Source organism: Enhydra lutris, unplaced genomic scaffold, assembly GCF_002288905.1.
Source record: "Enhydra lutris kenyoni isolate GAN:26980312 unplaced genomic scaffold, ASM228890v2 scaffoldscaffold93, whole genome shotgun sequence".
NCBI lineage: Eukaryota > Metazoa > Chordata > Mammalia > Carnivora > Mustelidae > Enhydra > Enhydra lutris.
The window spans coordinates 247,778-269,606 of NW_019154177.1; the positions used below are offsets into that span (position 1 = coordinate 247,778).

Consider the following 21,829-nt stretch of genomic DNA (forward strand, 5'->3'; position numbering starts at 1 on the left):
TAACTTCCCAACCAGGAGCAGAGAAACACGGGGATTAAGAAAATTTAACCCAACAAAGAAAAAAAAAAGCACAGAAAAGAATGACAAATAGAAATCATAAAATACGATCATAAAAATTTATTGGTTTCTCAATAATCACAATAAATGTAAACAGAATAACTCCTATTTGCTGAAAGACCAGTTTCTAGACTGGAAAAAAAAATCCAGCTATGTTGTTTACAAAATAAGTGATAAAACAATGACCCTGAAAGATTAAAAATAAAATACTGGGCAGTGATAGTGAAGGGAAAGTCGATGTAACTGTATCAATGTCAGAGAAGACATATTTCAATGCAAGAAATATTATTAGGTGGAGAAACAGGGATAGTACATTTTGGTAAAAGGAACAATTTATCTGGAAACTATAACAATACTAAGCTCTCATACATCTAACAATTCATGATCAGTTACAAAAAGAACAGAACAGCAGATTTTAAAAGATATTTCTTTCAGTCACTGATACTCAAAGACACAGAAAATGATTAGGATCTAGAATATTGGAGCCACAAAATAAGATTCTTCTAATAAAGATAGAGCATATTTGAATAACAAAATATAATTCATCCAACGATTATACAAAGAACCCTGAACTTAAGGGTAAACATAGTCTTTTTAAAAAAGATTTTAATTATTTGAGACAGAGAGTGAGCACAAGTTGGGAGAAGGGTCAGAGGGAGAAGCAGGTGCCCCACTGAGCAGGGAGCCCGGTGTGGGGCTCCATCCCAGGACCCCGGGGATCACGACCTGAGCCCCTGGGGGCCCCTGATTTTTCTCTGTCACACCCCTTGGGAGACGAACTGAGTCATCACCAGCTTATCCCTCTGTACTACAGTCAAGGGCCCGGAACTTCACGCCAACAGCTCAAGCTGGGTGTGGAGGGCCTCCTGCGTCCATTCCTGGAAACGTGCAGCAGCAGCCTTACCCCTTCCTCTCCTTCTCTCCGTCTCCCCAGCCCAGAGCTGGTTTTCTACCAGCAGGGGTGACTGAGCCCAGCTTAGCGGAGGGAGTTTACAAAGATGCGTGCGGGGTTCAGCAAACCGCCCGTGGACGGTGAAGCACCCCTGGGCTGCAGGGGCGTGGTGGGGAGTCCCAAGTCAGCAGCAGCTCCATGACCGCTCGGGGCAACCCCCCACCCCCACCAGCTCTTGAGGGTCATCTTGGCCGTGCCGGGCCTCTACCTGACTGGCTGCTGCTCCTGCTGCTCGCATCTCTGCCGGCTCCTCCTCGGCCGTGGACAGACGCCGGAGCGCCCGGGTGTCAGCATGGCCCCTCTTAGTGTCGATCTCCACACCTGCCCCAGGGCCTTAGCTGGCCCCTGTGTACTTCTGACTCCCAAGTCTCTGGCTTGGCCCTGACTCTGACAGCCCTTCACCCAGGAGACCTCTCCATTCAGATGCCGACAGAACTCTCAGAAGCAACGCCAGTGAGACCCAAGCCTGACTCCCCAACCAGGCCCAGCTGTCGTGGGGCTGCCCTCGCCCGAACCCCAGACCCGGGGCCGTCGGCCTAATGGCAGATGGCGTTTGCGCGGCCTCGCACGCGCCCCTCCTACTGCCTCGGTCTGCCCGGCCCTCGCTCAGCAGATTCACCCCCGGCGTCCCCTCTCCCGGACTCTCGGCTTCCTTCTCTCTCGGCACAAAGATATTTCAAAAAGCAACCATAGTGTTTTAGGTCCATGATGCTTATTTCCCAACATATGCTATGTTTGTATTTGCTGTGCTTAGTTTATTTATTTATTTATTTTTAAAGATTTGTTAATTTATTTGAGAGAGAGCATGAGCGTGGGGAGGGGGAGAGGGAGAAGCGGACGCCCACTGAGCGCGGAGCCCCGGCAGGGATGGGTCCCACGACTCTGGGGTCACCACCTGAGCTGAGACCAAGAGTTCACTGCTCAGCCGCTGGGGCCCCCAGGCGCCCCGCACTGCTTAATACTTGTCTGTGCCTCTCATGGGACGAGCTCCCTGAAGGAAGGGGGCACCCCCACGAAGAACGGTGTCGGGGGTGTAGGAGGGGCAGCATGCGTGCCGTCTGAGCGGCTCCCTAACCCCAGACCCGGCGGTGTGGTCCCCGCAGCTGGCATGGTCCGCCTGTGCCAACCCCTCCCCTGCTCTTCCTGCCCTCCCTGCACCCTGCTGCAGACATGCGGGTGTCCCCTCCCAGCCTGTCCCTGCCTGTCCCCCTGCCCGTGTGATCCTAGACTCTCCCTATCACAGCAGCCCTGGCCGAGCGAGCGCGGGACAGCAGACACCGGCTCGGCACCCATCACCGTCCTCTTCCAGGTCTCTGCCCACCGCCCTCCAGGTCCCAGCCTGGAAACGTCCTCGCCTACCCCAGCCTCTCGGAAAACCAGTGCAGGAGCCACACGAAGGCCAGAGACGGCAGAGAAAACGAAGGAGGTGCCAACCGTCAAGAAATAACTCAGCAGGGCGCCTGGGTGGCTCAGTGGTTAAAGCCTCTGCCTTCGGCTCAGGTCATGATCTCAGGGTCCTGGGATCGAGTCCTGCATCGGGCTCTCTGCTCAGCAGGGAGCCTGCCTCCTCCTGTCTCTCTCTGCCTGCCTCTCTGCCTACTTGTGATCTGTCAAAAAAAAAAAAAAAAAGAAAAAGAAATAACTCAGCAAACAATGAATTTTGGAACACACACACACACAAAAATAAAATAAAATGAAATTAAAAAAAAAAGGAAAAAACTTAGCAACGTTTCCCTGAACTGAAAGGCCCTGAACTTGCAGATACTCAACATCTCAAAACAGCAACTTACCCGCCCCATCAGGAAGCCACCGGTTTACGAGAAGGAAGTCAGCAAAGAAGAGGAAAACACAGGATGAGGAAACAGGGAAGCCCAACCCACGGGGCTGTGCACAGACGGAGGGTGGTGGGAGACAGGACGGGACACCGACCACAGCAGCCGACGACCGGGCACTGATGGAGGCTGACAACCAGTGAACACGCCGGGCTTCGGTTAGTAATGCGGACGTAGGAAATGAAGCCAAAGGGGAGAGAAAGGCGGTTCCTCTGTCCAGGAAGAGCGGGTTGTCCCCACAGACCCATGTGCAGAGGACTCGGTAAACTGCGCTCAGGCTCGGCCACCGGGCAGGACAGGTGTGCACCCCACGAGGCGGCCAGGTCCAGAGCTAGAGCCCCGGTTGCCGGGGGACGGAGGACAGTCCCACACCAAAGCTGCATCGAGGAAATCGCCTGGCAAGGAGCACCCCGGGGAGAGGAGGGGGCTGCTCTTTTCTCTCCCATGATAAACGCTCCATAGATCTGACCACACGTGTAGGTGAAGTTCACATAAAAAATACTTAAAAATATGATTATAAAAAATAAAAATGTCCAAAAGAATCTAGATAAGTTCCACGTGGCACCTTTCTGTCCTCACGTGGTGGCATAACGTGTGTGTTTTCAGGGATTTGCTGTTTCGTGCGGACACCTCATCGTCTATGCTTTATTCTGGAAGTTTCACGCTCACGAAACGCGTTAAACCAGGACCTGCAAGGGTTCCTGTTTTGTTCAAATGCAAATGTCCCCTAGGAGCTTTTAATTATACAACGATCACCTTAATATTTTTCAAAAATTTCATTATGTAAAAATTCTTTCCAAGAAAGGATAAGCGGCATTTTGAGAATTCTGAAATCTTCCCAAAAATAAAAGATTAGGAGAGTATAATTTTAGGAAACAATTCACATCGATCAACAAAATAAATGTAAATTTTCAAGAATATGCTAGTGATTATTGTCTCTCAGGATTCGAATGTAGATTAACTGACCTCATTATATTAATAACGTGTCTTATTTCTAACAAGTGACACATTTTGCATATCTGTATTTAGAAAGAAAAGTAAAAAGAACAAATGAAAAATAAAAAAAGGGGAAGAGTCATAAATGAGATCTTCCATTTCTGTGTTTAAGATGACAATTAGAAAACAAGCAGAGAGAGCAGACAGGAGATGGTTGGGGGGCTGCGTGTGTCAGAGGGCGCTGGGGGCGCCTCCTTTGGGTAGGGGACCGTGCATTTTCCTTGGAAAGATTCTGGGTGTGCCACGGAATGTCGCCGTGTCATGGGCCGTCCTTGGCTGTGTGGATGCTGGGTGAGAGCATGGGGCTGGTGTGGCGGGACAGGGAGACGTGGGGGCTGCTGTCTGGGGCGGCGGCGTGTCCCAGGAGGGACCCCAGGCCACTGCCGTTCACGCAAGCACTCTGGAGCCACACAAAGGTTATAATAAAGTAAATGAACCCAGTCTGCTCATTGCACAAGTCTTTATTGAGCACCTGCTGTGTGCCCAGCCCTTTGGGAGGTGCATGGGGGTACAAAACTAGAGGCAGAAATAGCAGGGACTTTGCCAGGTGATGTGGGGGCCAAGGTGCTGGGGCATGGAACGCTGCTGCCAGGCCTGGGACGGGTGCACACAAAGGCTGTGGGTGTCCGGCTGGAGCAGGGAGCGTGCAGGTGCCACGAGGCTGTGGTCCAGCCCTCACTCTACATGAAGGTGAGCTCCAGGAGCCCTGCTGGCATCCTCTCCTCTCCCCACTGCCCCGTCCCAGGACGGAGGGGCCTGCAGAGTCATCCGGACCAAGTTTCCACTGTGCAGGGGACACGGGCCAAGGCTTCCAAGGGAAGGCTGGCCTGGACGGGCGTCTGCCCCGGTGACTTCAGACGACCCACCAAGAGCACAGTGTTCTGGACTCCTGTCACCATCTCCCAACACCCCACCCTCAGGTCATTTACTGATCACTGACCACACACAAGGCCTCAAAGCCACGTGCATCCAGAGCTCTCCCCCAAGCAGCTCCGGAGGTCCTAGGTCCTTCCGTGTGCAAACGTCAGACGCTCGACCCTGGTCTCAGAGCATCGAGGCGCCTGCTCTGGGCTTGGCGACTCCACAGCACCTTGGAAGCTTGTTCAAACCGCCTGGAAACCGTGGTGGGCTTCTGCTCTGCTCGTGTGGGGGACTCTGAGTTGGGGGGCAGGGAAGGCTAGCAGCGGAGAGGATGTGGGCAAGGGGGATGCCGGGCACGGCGAGTGGCCTCGGTGCAGTCACCTGTGCTCTCCCAGGAGCAGCCAGCACGGGACGCCAGATTGGCTGACGGAAGGCTGTCTCGTCTCTGGTTCAACAGAGTGTGTGCAGAGCTGGGCCGAGGCCGCAGAGGGCCCTCATGGACTCCGGGGTCAGACGTCTGCACGGGGACCCCCAGGTGCTGGGGGACGAGTCCGACGGCAGCCGTGTGGACGGAGTGGCGGCACTGAGCGAGCCTCGCGGGGCCATAGCCACGGGGCGGTGGGGGGAGTGCACCTGCTCCAGGTGCCACGGCCAGACATCCCCTCCCCGTCACGGTCCTGGAATCCCCGAGAAGGGAAGCAGCGGTGCGCTCAGGGTCGCAGCAGGAGGCGAGTCCCAGGCCACTTGAGCCACAGGAAGGGGACCAGGCGCCGTGTGAAGGTCGCGGTGAAGGTGTAGATGAGTTCTTGTGACTCTGCGTTGGTGAATGTCACGGTGCCGCCTTCATAATCCAGGGCAATGCCCACCCGCCGGGGCCGCAGTGCCGGGAAGAGCTCAGCCTCGGGGTCCGTATTGGCCCAGATGCCCGCAGAGGAGAGGCGCAGCGCCCACACCCCGTCCTCTGGCCGCAGGGACAGGTCCCCCTTCCTCTTCACAGAGTCTCTGGCCACCCCCACCATGCAGCTTTCGAGGACCTCTTCCTCCTCTTCCTCCTCCTCCTCTTCCTCCCCTAATGACTCCTCGTCCTCATCTGTCTCCCAGTCCTCGTACCCGTCCCCGTAGCCCGCCTCCTCTTCCTCTTCCTCCTCCTCCTCCCCCTCCTCCTCCTCCTCGCCCTCCTCTTCATCCTCGGACCAGCCCTCCCTGTCCACCTCCACTTCCCAATACACCTTGCCCCAGGTGAAGCCCTTCCTGCCCAGCACCCCCGGCTCACAGTCAAACTGCTGGGGGTGCAGGTAAGCGCTCTGGTAGAGGCTGCTGTAGGTCACACACTTCCAGTCCTCTGACAGCTGCAGGTACCCGCTCGCTGACTGCGGGTCCAACGTGACACTGACTGTGGGGACAATGGAACAGTAGTGCTATTACTGGGGGGCCCCCGCAGGGCTGCCACACCCTACAAGCAAGGGCTGTGCAGTGCCCAACCTGACAGCAGGGCCCGGAAGGAGCATAATGCGGGGGCCGGCAGCAGAGACGGCTCCCACATACAGGAGCCACGCGGTCAGGTGGATGAGAACATTGTGCAGACAAGGGTCAGGCAATCAAGCACGGACTTCTGTTGCAAACCAGAGGCCCAGTGCGGGGTATAGACTTGCTGCTGGGAAATCTCACCTGTGTAAGGGACTCCCTGGGGGCAGCAGGGGACAGTCATGAGTCTCTGTGGGGACGGAGTGTGGGGACGGAGTTCCTAATGGGAGAGGAACTGGGAATGGCCTTTGGACACTCACCTGTCTTATATTCCAAGTCTCTTAGCAGCTTCCCTGGGGAGGAGAAAAGGACAGGAATGACCCTCTAGCCCAGGAAAATTATGGGCCCGTTTTCTGCTAAGACAGGATTAATTTCCAGATAGGGCCTCCCTGCCTGACATCCCAAGAAGAAAACAGAAAACAACCAGGAGACGCAAGAGTGAGGCCAAAGATGACAGTAAGGAGGTGGCCCCCTCCTTCGATGCAGAGCTCCAGTTCCAACGCCCACCCCAGTTCACCCCCAGCCCTCAGCCAGGCTTGACTCCCACCCCAGTGCACCCCAGCCCCCAGCCAGGCCCGACTCCCACCCCAGTTCACCCCCAGCCCCCAGCCAGGCCCAACTCCCACCCCAGTTCACCCCCAGCCCCCAGCGAGGCCCGACTCCCACCCCAGTGCACCCCAGCCCTCACCTTGGAACTCTCTCAGGCCTCGCTGCAGGGACTGAAGTTTCTCCGAGCATTCTCCCGTCTTCTTCTTAACCGCCCGAGCAATGGGCTTCCCAATCCAGAACTTCTTCCGTGGGTACCTGGGAAGACGACAGACGGACCTGTCCCTCAGCTCTCCTTGCGCTTCTCCCGTTCTCACAACAACTATGAAGCAGGAAGGAAAGGTATGACCATCCCCAATCAACGGAGAAACACGGGCACAAAAACACCGACTGAACAGCCCCCCTCTGGGCCGGGACTTGAGCATCCGGAACACTTCTGTCCGCGAGCATGTCTCCGCCCTCATCTCCGTCCCGTCTCAGACCCCGGTGGAACCCTCGCTGCTTCAGAGAGCAAGTCTCCAGGTCCCAGCCGTGTTCCGGCTAACCCTAACCCTAGCCGAGGTGGGACCGTTCACTCCAAGGGTCCCATGGAGGGGGTGGGGTGGGGCGGGTGCGCCGTGGAAAGGAGGCTGTTACCTGTTCACGAAGTCCCTGGTGTCCTGGAGGGGAAGAAAGCACAAGCATCAGCCCAGTGGCATCAGACCCCACTCACAGGAGGTGCCGCAGCGCTGGGAGCCAGGGTGCAAGAGTGAACAGAAGGCTGTGGGCCCTTCCTCCTGCCCTGCACCCTCACCCCATCTCCCAGCACCTGTGCCCCAGGTACACCTTCCACCTGAGCGGCGCTGGAGGCATGCTGGCCCCTGCGGCTCCCTCGGGTGGAGTGGGAGGGGCTCCCGTCGGGATTTCAGCCCCCAGCAGCACCCCAGCTAGTCTCTCTCTGCCCCCCACACAACCGCACGTGATGGGGAAAGGAGGGCTGCCCCTCCCCGGGGGGCAGAGAACAGGGCAGTAAGAGACCTAATCCCCGTCTGATGGAGGAATTTGTGGGAAATGCCAGAGACACATTTTAGACCAAATGAAGGACAAGAACAAGAAGCCTAGGAGTGGAGTTGGGACCGGGTTCCTGACCTGCCTGGCAGCTGGGCCCTCAGCGAGTTCTTCTCATACAGGGCCCTCACCCCCCGCCAGTCCCAATCTGCGAGCCAGAATGCTCAGCGAGGGGCAGCAGGCGGCCCCCCCGTGCAGGTACCTGGAGAGCCTGCCCCGCTGTGTCTCCTGAGGCCAGGCTGCTGGCCGGGACAGCATCTTCCTGGAGGAGATGGGGGGCTCCACTGCTGACCCGCCCGGCCACCACAGCCTCCTCCCCGCCCGCAGGGGGAAGGTCCAGGGAGGCTCCAGGAGGAAGGCGGCACAGTGCTATTTCCACTCTAGTTCAAGGCACTCCCCCTTGGCATCAAAGCTGCCTCCTTCAGGAAGTGTGCCAGGGGCACCCGGCCTGCTCTCCCTCCCACAGAAAACCTTGCCCATCTCCTCCAGTCCCTCCCTGGGAGAAGCGGCCCTCCCTCGGCCACTCCAGCCGCACGGGCTGCCCGTAGCTTCCCCTGGAGGGTGTATGCCAGGGACCTGTGGTGGTTGCGACGAGGACGGACGGCATGATGAAAACACTCATAAACCTCCCTTCCTCTCCCACGGCACTCTCCAACCCCCTCCAACTGGTTTTTGGTAGACTTTGCCCTCTGAAGGGACACCATGCAGGGCACCAGGTGTCCTGGAGGGGAAGAAAGCACAAGCATCAGCCCTCTTGTGGGGTACGTCCTCTTGTGGGGTACGTCCTCTTGTGCTCGTGGGACCACGGGAGGAGGTGGGGCAGGTGGGGTTGACTCTCCTGACATTTCAGTAGAGAAAGTCACGGCCTGAGAGGCGGCGGCTCTCCCAGGGTCCCATGGGGGTACAGGGGACAGAGACCGGCTGCCCCGGAGGCTTCTCACCTGCAGGAGCTCTGCGGCCGGCTGCTGTGCCTTGGTCTCCAGCTCGGAGATGACCAGCGCCAGCCGGGTCAGCTCCGCGACGCCCCTGCTCTTGTACTTCTCGCGGCCCTCCGCCAGCTCCTGATGCAGCACCTCCAGCTTCTCCAGCAGATGCTGCTCCCGCTCCCGCAGGAACTCGTGCGCCTGTTTAAACTCGGCCATGACGTTCTGCCGCTGGTCCTGGATCTTCTTCTGCAGGGGTGTGGAGGGGAGATGAGTGACTGCCCTGCCCCGCGCTGGAGAGCCCCGGTGGCGTCTCCTGGTGGGGCCGCATGAGGCCAGCTCGCACCCCCATCCGTGCACTGTGGGACCTCAGAGCACGGCTGGGCAACCTCCCTCCGACACAGACCGCCTGCAGGAAACGCAGGGACAGCCCTCGCACCCCATCTCTAATCAAACAGGAAGTGCTGCCTCTGCTTCCCAACCGTGGTAGCCCTGGCTGCAGGACTCAGCACACAGGGTCCCCAGGATGCCCCCCAGCCTCCCAGGCCTCCCCACTGTGCTCATCCCGCAGCCAGCGCCCCCTCCCAAAGCCCCTGGCTCCCCACCACATCGGGAGTCCGGTCCCCCCATCCGTAACAGGAAGGGCTTTGCCGGGACCTCCTCGGTCCCCTGCACACTGGCAGTCCGGAGCAGCTGCTGCCAGATGTGGCCCACGGCTGCAGCGAGCCACACCTGTGCAGGAGCGCCCACGCGCACACACCAGATAAGGAAGCCAGCCCGAAGCCCCCCAGCTCAGACCGTCAGGGCTTAGCCTCCGCCGTTCAGCCCCCCCAGCTCCCTCCCCACATGGCCGCGGCCTCAGGCTCTCACAGCCCCACATACCAGTGCAGTCAGGATATCAGCTTCTCCCTTTGCCTGGGAGCCCTGAATTTTGTCCCGGTCTCTCCTCAGGGTACTCAGGTGGTTCAGGATTTTCTCCTGCGGAAAGACAAGCCATGGGGATGGATGCGCTGTGGCTGAGCACCCCCGTGGGCCACAAGCGTCTGGGAGCGCGCCCGGCCTCGCCCCTGGGCGGGGTGGAGTCCCCTTACCCTGTGGGGCTGGGCGGCCTTCTCCACCAGGACCGCCGTGTGCGGCCTGTGCTCCCGGGACTCACGGCACATGACGCACAGCAGCTTGCCGTCGTCCTCACAGTAGTGATGCAACTTCTCCCGGTGCCGCTCGCACAGCCTGGTGTCCGGCGGCTCCCGGGCCGCGTCCCCGGGCTGCCTGTCCTTGTCCACCTTCAGCCGCTCGATGTTCTCCACCAGGCTGGCCAGCTGCCACACCGGCCGGATGTTCTCCTTCTTGAACGGCTTCTTGCAGAGCGGGCAGACGGGGCGGCCCCCCGATGCCGGCCGCACGTCCGTGGTGCAGCTGCGGCAGAATACGTGGCCGCAGTCGATGGTCACGGGGTCCCGCAGGTAGTCGAGGCAGATGGAGCAGGTGACCTCCTCCTCCAGGCTGCGCAGCGGGGCCGACGTGGCCATGGTGCCCTTGGCTGGGAGGGGCCGCGCTGCGCCCACGGAGGCTTCTCGTCCTGGGAGAGCAGACGCGGAGTCAGAAGCAGGCCCAGGGAGGGGCAGAGGCGGCGGGGCACCGAGCGGGTGCGGGGGTGCGGGGAGAGAGCACAGCGCGGCTGGCCCCTACCGCGCCGCGGGGAACCTGCTCTGAGGCACCGCTTATGACTGAGCGAAATCCGGGTTAGCGGGAGACGCGTCGCCCACACCTCCGCGTCTATGCTGCGCGGTGGTCCCCACTGGAGACACGTCGTTGCCCACACACCTCCGCGTCTACATTGCGCGGCGCTCCCTGCGGGAGATGCGTCGTCGCCCACACACCTCCCGCGCCTAAGCTGCCGGGGGCAGAGCGCAAGCGCCCCGCTGCTCGTGGGGGCGGGCGGCGGAGCCCAGGAGATGCGGAGGCTCTTAGCCCAGACTCCAGAAGCTTGGAGAGTAGGGGACGTGCCCTGGGCTGCGCCGTGGCTTCGGTCCCCAGGATGGGGGGGACCCTGCCCTTTCCCCGCAGACGCCGTGTGCCCCCGCGCACGTCCTGGCCACCCCGCTGCTGGCAGGTGTGGCCCGATGGGCCGCGCTAGAGGGAAACCAGTGTGGAGGAGACTCCCAGCGGGCCAGAAGGCCCAGGTCCAGAGCAGAAGTTGGCAGCTGTTAAGAAACAAGGGCGGGAGTTCTGACCACTTCGGCGGCCGCAGGGCCGGCGCAGGGGTGGGGTGAGGCCCCGTGGATGGCCTCCCATGGAACCTTGGTAACGCAGAAGTCCAGCGATCACCAGAGCCCTGCCCAAGCCCACAGCGCTCACAGGTGCACAACCCGGCATCTGCTTCCCCAAAGGGCACCATGGGGAGACACAATATCCCCTTTGAAGTCATCCTGCCGAAACTGGCCTGATGGGACCTCACCGAGCCTTTGGGCATACATTCCGATTTACAGAAAACAGGAGGCACAGGGAGCTGAGCCCCAGCACATCCTGAGGAAACGGACACATCCAGAATATGGGACATTCCAGAGGACACTGGCCCAGCAGTGTCAGGGGCGCCAGGGTGCTGTTGGTGACACGTTGGATCTCGGTTTGGTCTCAGGTCATGACCTCAGGGTGGTGAGATGGGGCACGCGTCGGGCTCTACGCTGAGCGCAGAGTCTGCTGGTCTCCCTCTCGCTCTGGCCCTCCCCACTCAGTGCGCTCTTGCCAATAAATAAATATATAAATCTTAAGAAAAAGTGAATGTCACAAAAAAAAGAATTGTTCTTGACTTAAAAAGACCAAAAGAGGAAAAACAGCCAAAGGCAAACACCTTGACTAGATCCTGTTTTGTTTCGTTTTAAGAAGCCATAAAGATAGTTTTGGGACAATGAGGAGGCTGACAAGAGGCTAGGCACTACAGGGCTGCTCCTAACTTCTGTTGGGGTTTATGGAAGGCATGAGGGGGACATCCCCTGTGGGTGACGCATGCTGCCGCCTTCGGAGCTGGGGACAGAGGCTTTGCGCAGCTCGGCAGAACGCCACACAGGATCCTTGTGAGCACAGGGGCTATGGTTTTCTGTCGTCCCGAAAGGAAGGGTATGAGGCTGCATAGGCAGGAGAGACATTAAAGGTCGCCGGTGGCGATCAGGGTGCTGCCGCGGGCAGAGGCCCGGTGCTCCGTCTGCACAGGGGAGTGGCTTCCAGGGAGCTGAACAGGCGCTCGTGCACAGAGCGGCCGGTGGCCGGCACTTCCCACGTGGTCCTGCCACTTGGGTCTGCAGACGGAGCCCACGGACGGAGCCCACGGACGGAGCCCACAGCAGCTTCTGCTGCTGCTCCCACACAAGGCTGCGGTCCCGCAAGGCAGGGCCGCGTGACCAGCACTCACTCGGACCCGCCTCGTCTGCCATGTCCACGTCTCACGTGACTCAGCGCTCGGGATGCTCTTCTGAGAACACAGAGGCTCAGTGAGGTCCGGTGGTGGCCCAGGGGCACGGCTTGGGGTGGGGGGCCTCATGGCTAAGCTGTCCCAGCCCGTGGGACACCAGGAAGCTCAGATGGGGCCGTGTGCATGGATGCATTTCTCAAGCTGGACAGTGTGGGCTGGCCAGTGTAGACGCTGGACACAGGGGTTCCAGGGAGTCTGCTCTCCATCCCACGTTCAGAGCCAGCAAAACACCGACCTCCGGTACCTCCCCTACATTCTGCCCTCTCTACCACTTCAAGCTTCTGGAACATTCTATCTCTCAGGCTTCCAGAGTGGGGGGCGGCCGTCACGCCACTCTCCATGCCTGGAGCTGGGGCAGACAGGAACAACAGAAAGCCAAAGCTGGAAAAACCCTCCACGATGGCCACGCCCACCCAGGCCCCTGTCCCCAGATGAGAATTCAGAAGCCTGGGGTCATCCCACGGGGGCCCTCGTGGCAGAGGCCACGCATCCCCACTCCGGCGTGGCCAGCTCTTCCATCCCTTCTAGAAGCCAGAGGCTGGGTGTGAACTGGAGGCAGGCAGAGCTGCAAACACCCCTCCCCGTCCGGGTCTCCTCTCCCTGCCTCACTGTTCTCTGACCTCAGAAAGGCCCCTCCGTGCACGGCGACAGATGGGCCAGGTGGCACCATGTGCAGGCAGCACGCTCGAGGCTGCGGGACCCGGGCACGATTCCTGCCGAAGAGAATGGCAGGGGCTGCGAGAGCCAGCGGAAGGAGGCTGCAGTGGGAGCCTGCACCTCGGGGCAGGCACACGCCTCACCCCACCCCTGCGCCGGCCCTGCAGCCGCCGAAGTGGTCAGAACTCCCGCCCTTGTTTCTTAACAGCTGCCAACTTCTGCTCTGGACCGAAATTCTCCTTCCGCCTTCCGTGGCTCCTGCTGCCCCGCACCAATCCCCCCAGGATGCCCTGGGAGGGTCCCAGGAGACACCGAGCCCCAGCGGTGCTCTTCTCGGCTCAGAGGAGTGAGCAGATGGGCCGTGGTTTGCACCCTGGCCTCCAGGGCTGCTCCTCGTGCCTTCCCTCGGGGGTCTGACAGGAGCCCCGTCTTTCCCATCATAGAGCACGTAGCTGAGGGCTCCAGTCCCTGTGGGAAACCCACCTGGGGCTCCTGGGACCCAGGTGAAGCCCCATTTCTTTTTTTTTTCCTTTTATTTATTTGACAGAGAGAGAGACAGCGAGAGAGGGAACCCAAGCTGGGGGAGCAGGAGAGGGAGAATCAGGCTCCCCGCTGAGCAGGGAGCCCGATGCGGTGAAGCCCCATTTCAATGAGCAAATTCCCCTCGAAGTCAATGTCTGTGACGCCTCTTCCAAACCTCGAGAGGACAGAATTCTGATTCCGGATGAGCAGCCACAGCGCGGCAGATGATGTCACAGGGCCCCTCAGAGTCTACAGCTGTGGCTATGGGCCTGGCGCTGGGTGGTCTCAGGGGACACAGGCCTCTGGACAGTGCATTCCTGATGTCATGGGTGGGTGACGGTTCTCCCCAGGGCCGGAGTCAGCGTGCTCTGAATCCCTGGGGCCAGGATGAGACGCGCTCTGAATGGTGGGAACGGCTCCAGGGCTCAGCGGGGCATGGGACAGGCCTTAGGGTGCCAAGGAGGAGCTCTTGGGGGCAGAGCTCCTCCAAGAGTTCACAGATTTGTGCTGGAGGCCTAGTATGTGCCAGGCACTGGGGATGCCACACAGGGCAAAACCCCTGCCCTCCCAGAGCCCCCAGCACACTGTCATACAGCCGGGTGAGACTTCGGGGGTTGGGACTGGGGCTGATGGTGGGGGCCACAACCCCCAAGGATTTCCTAACAAACGTATGGCTCCCACGGATTACTTATGGCTCTGGCCTCTGCTGCTCAGCATGCCTGCCCCCAAGGCCAGCCTTCAGCTCTCCAAACACACCCCTCCCTGTGCTCAAACATCCCTGTGCCCGCATGGCCACCCCGGGGAAACCCCTCCGAGGCTCTCTGCGGCTCCAGGGGCAAAGTCACACCTCCCTCCCGCCTCTGCAACGCCCAGCCCTGGTCTGCAGGCTCATTTCCCGCTATTCCCCTCCCAGACCTGACCCCACGGCCAAACCAAACCCCTCTCCAGGCCCCGGAAGGTGCCATGCTCCCTCATGCCCAAGCCTCCCTGCTGCATGAGCCATCTGAAAGGGCTGCCCCCCTCACCCCCAGGGAGCCCGCTCCTGGCCCAGCCCGCAGTATCTGCTGAAAGCCACCTCCTTCGGATTCTTCCTGAGTGACAGGCAGAGGCCACATGCTCTGCTCCCACACTGCCCTTGTACACGTCCCGGCAGGGGTGAGGCCAGGCTCATCAGTACGCTCCGGTGTCTCTGCAGCTCTCCCTACCACAAGCGGACGCAGACGGTGTCTGCCTTATCCGCAGGAGGCAGCAGTCCTCCCCACCTGCCCCGCCCGTCTGACCAGAGGCTCCACGACTCGGCACAGACAGCCGCATTCCCCGGTGCCCCGAGCGACAAAAACAGCAGGCCTGGGAGATGCCCATCACTCCCTCCCGTCTACACCGCACTGTGCATTCATCAAGCACACTTTACGCTCCCTGGTACAGATGTGATCATAGTGCATTTGTCTGCAGCGGTGCGCAGAAACACCATGTTGTGCGGCTCATTCATGCGGACGGAGCTGCCTCTGTTCATTTTCACTGCTTTCCGATGTTGTGGCTCTACCTTGGAGATACTGGCGGCTCGGTCCCAGACCAGCACAACGGAGTGAATACCGCCACAGGGCCAGCCAGGAGCGCACACGAAAGTTGTGTTTACGCTCTGTGACAGTGCACGAAGTGCACAGTCGTGTCAGGGCTAAAGACAGATCTTGATTACAAATGACTCATTCCAAGAACTGCTGTCACCTAAGCGTTAGTCACAGGAGCCCACGAGATCACAGTAACAACTATATTAACTACGCTAACGACGCAAGGTCTGAGATATCTGAGATATCCTGAGACACACAGACACGGAGCCAGAAACGGCAGCTGCAAAGTGGATCCCACAGACTTGCCCGTTGCAGGGTCGCCACGAACCCCCATCCATAACACACACGGCGTCTGCGGCATGCGGGAAGATGAAGTGTGCCCGCGGGCCCCTTCTCCTGGCCCCCTGACTGTTTCCTGTTTGGGACAATGGCAAACACCATTCTGTGAAGGTCTGTACACGTGTCCTGGGACACAGAAGCAAGCAGACGCATCCTTGACCCAGTCGGGCCACCCTGTTCCCACACTGACTATAGCAGTGTGCATTCCAAGTGGCAGGCCACGGGCGCTCACGCTGCCTCACGGCCTTGCCAGCACCTGCCACTGTGGGCGTTGACACGTGTGCGTCTCCAGGAGGGAAAGGGAATCCCACGGTGTGTGCGCGTATGTGTTTAATGCTGAAGGGAAGGGAGGGGGACGAAGCGGGAAGGGCAGGGCAGCTGGGGCAGAGCGCTACAGCAGACGACAGCAGGATGGCACTGTGCTCCCCGCTCCCAACAGTCACCCTGCAGACGCTTTACCTTCGGGGAGGGGTCTGCCCGGCTTCTAAGCGTGCTTCCCTTGCTAACTTTGCTCCCTTGGAGCAGGTTCTTCGGCCACAGCTCCCCCTCGGCTCACGGTGGAGCAAGGGAATGGGTCTACACCTGCCTCACCTCGGGGCTTGCTTCAGAGGCGAGGCTACGACTCAAGTCTGCCAGTCACAAGGAGACCACGCTGAGACGGGAACGATTCTGCGGTTTTTCAAGAATTTGCGAGAGGTGACATCAGCGTGGTTTGAAGCTACAAGAGCAGTTTTGCAGAGCAGAGGGCCAGTCCGTTTGAGAAGGAAGCCAACCCAGAGAGGAAGCAGAAGAAACCCGATCCTCAGGGCACCTCGTAAAACCCTCCTCCGGCTGCGCCTGGAGCTGGATCGACCCTTGACCTGTGCCACTGCTTGAGGCAGTAAATGGCCTTTATGTTCAGCCCCGTGCACCCAGGAGTCACCTGACCAAAAAAGGGAATCCTGCCTGATACAGCACAGGACGTTAGTGAAGGTGACTGGGCTGAAATACACAAAGAATTTGTGCCAAAAAAAAAAAAAAAAAAATCTGCCTATTTCTCTAGACAAAGGTAGACACCCGGTGGCGGCTCCCCCTCCCGCCCCACAGGTGGAATGCAACCTGCCAGGGCCTGCCCCATGTCCCAGCTTGGCCCTCGGCCCCGTCCGCAGCTCCAGGGACACGATCAGAACCTTCTTCCGTCCCTAGCTGTTACTCTAACCAAAGCGGACAGGGAAGACTCCCCACCGAAACCCAGTTTTCACCCAGCTGCCACGACTCAGCTGTGCAGCCTGGGGCCGTGTTCTTGACCTTTGCACAGCTCCATAGGACCGGAAGAGGTGGGGGTGGGGAGGCACCTAGGCCATGTACAGGCAGACCAAAGTCAATGCACGGCGAGCACACGAGCGCTGTGTGCAGCCTAACGTCACGGCAGATACCACTCCACACAGATGGAATCTGTTGGTCAGGCACCCTCTGTGCTGGTTTTCCACAATCTGGCCATCAGGCAGGACAGGGCCAGCTTATCAGACGAGTTCTTTCAAGATCATCAGTGGAGCCTGGAGCTCACCATCTGCAGGTTAGTGAGACGGAGATACTTGACCACTCACTTCCCGGAGTGAGGAGGGATCTGAGAACTGGCAAGGGGGTACACTTCTCATCGAACGTAAGATACCCACATCACTGCATTGCAGCCTCTCCGAAACGTGATCCGTAGCATATCCTAACTGAACTAGGGGGACGTGTTTTCCACCATGTCCCGTCATGTATAAACTAACCGCCTCTTTAGATCTGGTGCAGGGTAGCCCGTCTCCTACCAGGTGCCGTGGACACACCGCTTTCCTCTTGGCCCTCTCCCCCTTCCGTCCTAGCCGTGGCCAGCACTGCACCGCAGGGCCCACACAGTCCCCACGATCGGGCCCCCACTGTGGCCTCAGCCTAATGCAGCTCCTTCTCTAGGGCCTCCACTCCCCACGCCCTGTGCCCGCACATGGTCTCTGTCCCAGTGCATAGTGGACGGCTGGAATCAGATACTACCCGTGTGAGGCCCCCCATGCCCATCCCACCTTCCAGCTGAACGGCTCCCCCCACCCCGGGAGGCTCCCGCAGCTCTGCAAGTGCCACGGGTCATTACAGTACTACCAGCAGCTGACGCGGCTACCCACCTCCCCCCACCAGAAGGTGAACCCAGGCACCATTCCTCACCGGTCCCTATCCCCAGGACCTGGCACAGACGTGCTCCATGCCTCCAGACCCCACCCTCTTCTTCACTCCCCCACCCCCACCAGGCTTCCTTTGGCCCCTTCACGATCTTGCTTCTGCAGAAGGCCCCCTCTGATTAGATGTTCCTGACCACAAACATTTCCCGGATCTCCCCCTGTCTCCCTCCACACACCCTGTTTTGGGGAGAAGGTCAACATTTCATGTGTACCGATCTGGTGAGCTGTACTTCCTCCTGGGTAACAGTCCAATTAAGCCTTTGTTTTCCAAAGCCACTGTCTTTCCATTCTGATCCCGAGGCCCAAGTCTGGAGTCACCTCAAGAAACCTCAGTTAGGACCATGGACTTCCTTTGCGGCTCGCGATGTGTTCTGGGGTGGTCTGACACCAACCTGTCACTCCCTTGCAGGAAAGAGACGGCTAAGATACCACCTTCTCCTGGGCCTCAGCTTCCTTACTTACCTCTCAAGGAGGGGAATAAAACATCTTGTCAAGTTCATCACACTGACGTTCACGGGACGCCCCCCAGTCAAAGTGCTTTCAATAGTAAAAAGCTCTATAAAAATACACACTGGGAAGGACACAGGAACCAACTTGGAAAAGCCCCCAGTAACCAAAGCCACAACAACTGGAGCAACAAAATAAAAGAGGATTGGATTATACCCGAAAGTACAAAATAAACATCCATGAGTCCGTGCTGGTGTTAATGGGTTGATTAAATTAATAAATAAGGACAAGAGAGATGATTTGCTATGCAAAAAGTTCCAAACACTGGGTGTAGCTACTTGTCCTCAAGGAGGAGGAGCGTACCGGCCCCTCCTTGGGTGTGGGCTGCGCAGTCAATTCTTTGCAAAGAGTACAGTGTGAGATGGCATGGCCGGGCGGGGGGTGGGGGGGAGATACAGTAACTTGACAGCCGAGAAACCTGCTAAGCACTTTCTCAGGTGATCACAACCAACATCAAGTCTTAAATCGTGTGGACAGTATGTACCCTTGACCCCAGGTCATCAACAGGACAACCTACCTCAGTAGTCTTCCAATAAGTGAGAGCCTGGTCTCAGGAGAAAAACATCAGTTCCAGTAGACGGGCACCCTACACTCCACCAGCATTTCTCAAAACTGTCAAGATCATCCCACAGCCAAGCAGAGCCTCAGCAGACATGACAACCAAATGCAACCTGGTAAGGTGGCAGGGATCACCGCACAGAACAGGTGCTTAGGTGGACACGCGGTAAATCGGGAGAAGGACAGACTTGGGCCAATAACAGATCAATACCGGTTCATTAACTGTAACAAATGCATCATGCGAACGTAAGATGTTAATCAAGGGGGGAAAGGTCTGGGATATGTGGGAACCCTACTACCTTTGCAATTTCTTCTATGAGCTTAGAGTTGTTCTAAGCAAATCTATTCAGAAAAAAAAATGCACTTTGGTGAAGAAAACCCATAATGCCTGTTTTTTCAAAGAGCTGCTGCTTCTAAACTTGGGGGAGGCTCGGGCAGTGTCCCCGCACGATCTGTGGCAGGCATGACCGGATGCCATTCCCCCATCCTCGCGGTGGGGTCAGGATCCAGGGTGCAGAAGGAATCCGGTCCTTCCTCGAGGGCCAAGTGGGGTCAGATAATGAGGGCGCTCGCGGCTGGCGGAGGGAGTTCGTGCACGGCTCCGAGGACAGGGGGCCGGCCTTCCTTACTGCACAACCTACCCCCCCCCCACCGCCCCGGGGCCCCGGGCACCTGCTGGCGCTCGGGGCGGAGGCCGGCCGGGGCCCAGCGCGCGCGCCGCGGCAGATCGCCCACCACCTCGCCCCCGACCCCGCGTCCGCTTCCCCGACTCACCGCACTGCCGCGCTCCGGGACGCGAACACCGGCCTGGTGGGACTCCCGGCTCTCCCGCCGCGGCCGGTTCCGGGTCGCGTCCCCACCGCGCGGCCTCCGGGATCCGCCGAGCGCGGCTCCGAGATTTCTCCCCGGATCAGCGCCCGGATTGGCTCCTGCCTAACATCGTCTCCCAATGGGAGCGCGAGTCTCCTCTACGTCACCATCACTGGGCAAATCCGGGGGCCTCTGAAGGGGGCGGGGCGACGAGGGCCGAAGCGCACGGACCTGCGACCCGGCGGAGCCGGGGTGCGCCGGAGCCGCAGCGGGGGTGGGGCGAGCAGGGCGCGCTCCCGGGGTGCTGGAGAGGGGCGCCGTTCCGAGGCCTAGCTGAGCCGGAACCCCATGCCCTCCCCCTGCGCGCGCTCCGGGCGGAAGGGGAGCTCTGCGGCCGAGCGGGTCTCGCCGTAGGCTCGGCATTAAATAGGACTCCCTGCCCCCAACCTGGCCTAATTTTGCTTCCTGAACCCGGAAGGCCTTTAGCAAGCACGTCCTTAAAGGGGGTTATTTACAAAAACCAGCTACCCTTTTCGAGGCATCTGCGATGAGCGAGGAGCTTTACCTAAAACACCTTTCAGCAGGGCAGCACGACTGCCCCCACTGCACAGGAAGGGACAAGCGAGGCTCCGGGCGCTGGCGGCCCGGCCCCGCTCCGTGTAGCTGTCTCCCTCCCAGTGGCTGGGTCCGGGGTGCCCTGAGCCCTCTTGGTGGTGGTGGGGGCTTTCCTGGAGCTCCGGCGCATCCCCCGCCCCCCCCCGCCCCCCCAGGCTGCGCGGGGTCGGGGGCGGCCGGGAAAGGGTCTCCGCGCCAGGCACCTACCTGCTCCCGCCCGGAAGGGTGGTCGCGAGGTCCTGGAGTGGACGCGGGTCGGCCGCCTCGCCGGGGGAAAGAGGGTGGCTCTGAGGGTCCCAAACCCTAGAACCTGCCCGGGCCCCGCCCCTCGCGCGGGGTGGGGCAGGAATTTGAGGCGAAAGCACCGGGTTTAAAGAGTGGCGGTGTGGAGGGTTCTGTGTTCCGACCTACACGCCCTCGGTCTCCGCCCCCACGCCGGGCCGTCCTCTCTCGCTTTCGGTCTCCTCCCGGGCGAGGGGTGTGGCCCTCCCTTACCGGACGGGACTCGGGCGCGCGGGGTGCTGGCTGGGGTCTGAGCACCGGTTCCGCTAGACGCCGCCGGGGAAGACGGCGGGTGGTTTCGGCCACGGATCTGCTCTCTCCCGTCCCTAGGACCCGGCAGCCCCACTCAGAGGCCATTCGGGGATCGTCCCGCCGGGGAGGCCCCGTACCCTGCTTCGGACAGTCGGTCTCTTCCCCGCACACTTGCAGCCAGGAGGCCCCGCTGATCGCTCGCGCGGTCCCAGCTCCGGACGCGGCTGCCCCCTTCTTGCCGGTCGGCTAAACCGGCATCTCGGAGGGCCTTCCATCGCCGAATCAGATCCCGTCAGGCAGCGGTCTCTCACTTTCTGTTAGCACGGACTGTCATTAATTCACCCATTTCACTTTTATTTTATTTAAATTTGATTAGTTAACATATAATTGGTTTCAGAGGTAGAGATCAGTGATTCGTCAGTTGCATACAACACCCCGTGCTCATCACATCACATGCCCTCCTTAATACCCATCCCCCAGTTACCCCATCCCCCCACGCCACCACCCACCCCTCTGCAACCCTCAGTTTGTTTCCAGTGATAGAGTCTCTTCTGCTTTTGTCTCCCTCTCTGGTTTCTCTTATTTTATTGTCCCCTCGCTTCCCCTATGATCCTTTGTTAAATTCCCCTATGATCCTTTCTTAAATTCCTCATATCAGTGAGATCACATGACGTCTTTCTCTGATGGTCATTTTGCTTAGCGTAATTCCCTCTAGTTCCATCTATGTCGATGCAAATGGTGAGTATTCATCCTTTCTGGTGGCTGAATAATATTCCATTGTGTATATGAACCACATCTTTTAAAAAATTAACATAAAATGTATTATGTATTTCAGGAGTACAGGTCTGTGAATCATCAGTCTTACACATTTCACAGCACTCACCATAGCACATACCCTCCCCAATGTCCATCACCCAACCGCCCTCTCCCTACCCCACAACCCCCAGCAACCCTTACTTTGTTTCCTGAGATTAAGAGTCTCCTATGATTTGTCTCCCTTCCCAGTCCCATCCTGTTTCATTTTTTTCCCTGGCTACCCCCCACGACATCCCGGGTCTGCCTCTCAAATTCTTCATTTCAGAGAGATCATATGATAATTGTCTTTCTCTGATTGATTTATTTTGCTTAGCATAATACTTTCTAGTTCCATCCATGGCATTGCAAATGGCAGGACTTTGTGGGGGTTTTTTTTTTTTTTTTTTTTTTTGAAGGCTGCATAGTATTCCATTATCTATATATACAGCCTCTTCTTTATCCATTCATCTGTTGATGGACATCTAGGTTTTTTCCAAAGTTTGGCTATTGTGGACATTGCTG

The 21,829-nt window shown here is 58.8% G+C and overlaps 1 protein-coding gene across 3 annotated transcripts; it reads right to left on the minus strand.

Moving 5' to 3' along the window:
- Nucleotides 1-4,278: 4,278 nt before the first annotated feature.
- On the minus strand, nucleotides 4,279-20,517 carry LOC111138569 (tripartite motif-containing protein 26). 3 transcript variants are annotated; one of them, XM_022490589.1, is made up of 8 exons: nucleotides 20,186-20,517; nucleotides 9,830-10,317; nucleotides 9,621-9,716; nucleotides 8,757-8,987; nucleotides 7,405-7,427; nucleotides 6,911-7,026; nucleotides 6,483-6,515; nucleotides 4,279-6,091 (listed from the first exon to the last, which is right to left on the minus strand). In XM_022490589.1, the coding sequence occupies exons 2-8, from the start codon at nucleotides 10,265-10,267 to the stop codon at nucleotides 5,409-5,411; spliced, it is 1,620 nt and encodes a 539-aa protein (XP_022346297.1). In that variant the 5' UTR covers nucleotides 10,268-10,317; nucleotides 20,186-20,517; the 3' UTR covers nucleotides 4,279-5,408. The 3 variants fall into 3 exon arrangements, with proteins under 3 accessions (XP_022346297.1, XP_022346298.1, XP_022346296.1); XM_022490590.1 differs by lacking the exon at nucleotides 20,186-20,517 and adding an exon at nucleotides 19,328-20,156; XM_022490588.1 differs by lacking the exon at nucleotides 20,186-20,517 and having other exon boundaries at nucleotides 9,830-10,721.
- Between the last annotated feature and the right edge of the window lie 1,312 nt (nucleotides 20,518-21,829).

Bases quoted from the DNA above. Each gene is read 5' to 3' on its own strand.
- LOC111138569 (XM_022490589.1), bottom strand. From the start codon at position 10,267: ATGGCCACGTCGGCCCCGCTGCGCAGCCTGGAGGAGGAGGTCACCTGC. The intron at 7,428-8,756 runs GTGAGAAGCCTC...CTTCCCCTCCAG, and splicing joins CGGCCGCAGAGCTCCTGCAG to GACACCAGGGACTTCGTGAA. The intron at 6,092-6,482 runs GTGAGTGTCCAA...TTGTCCCCACAG, and splicing joins AGACTTGGAATATAAGACAG to TCAGTGTCACGTTGGACCCG.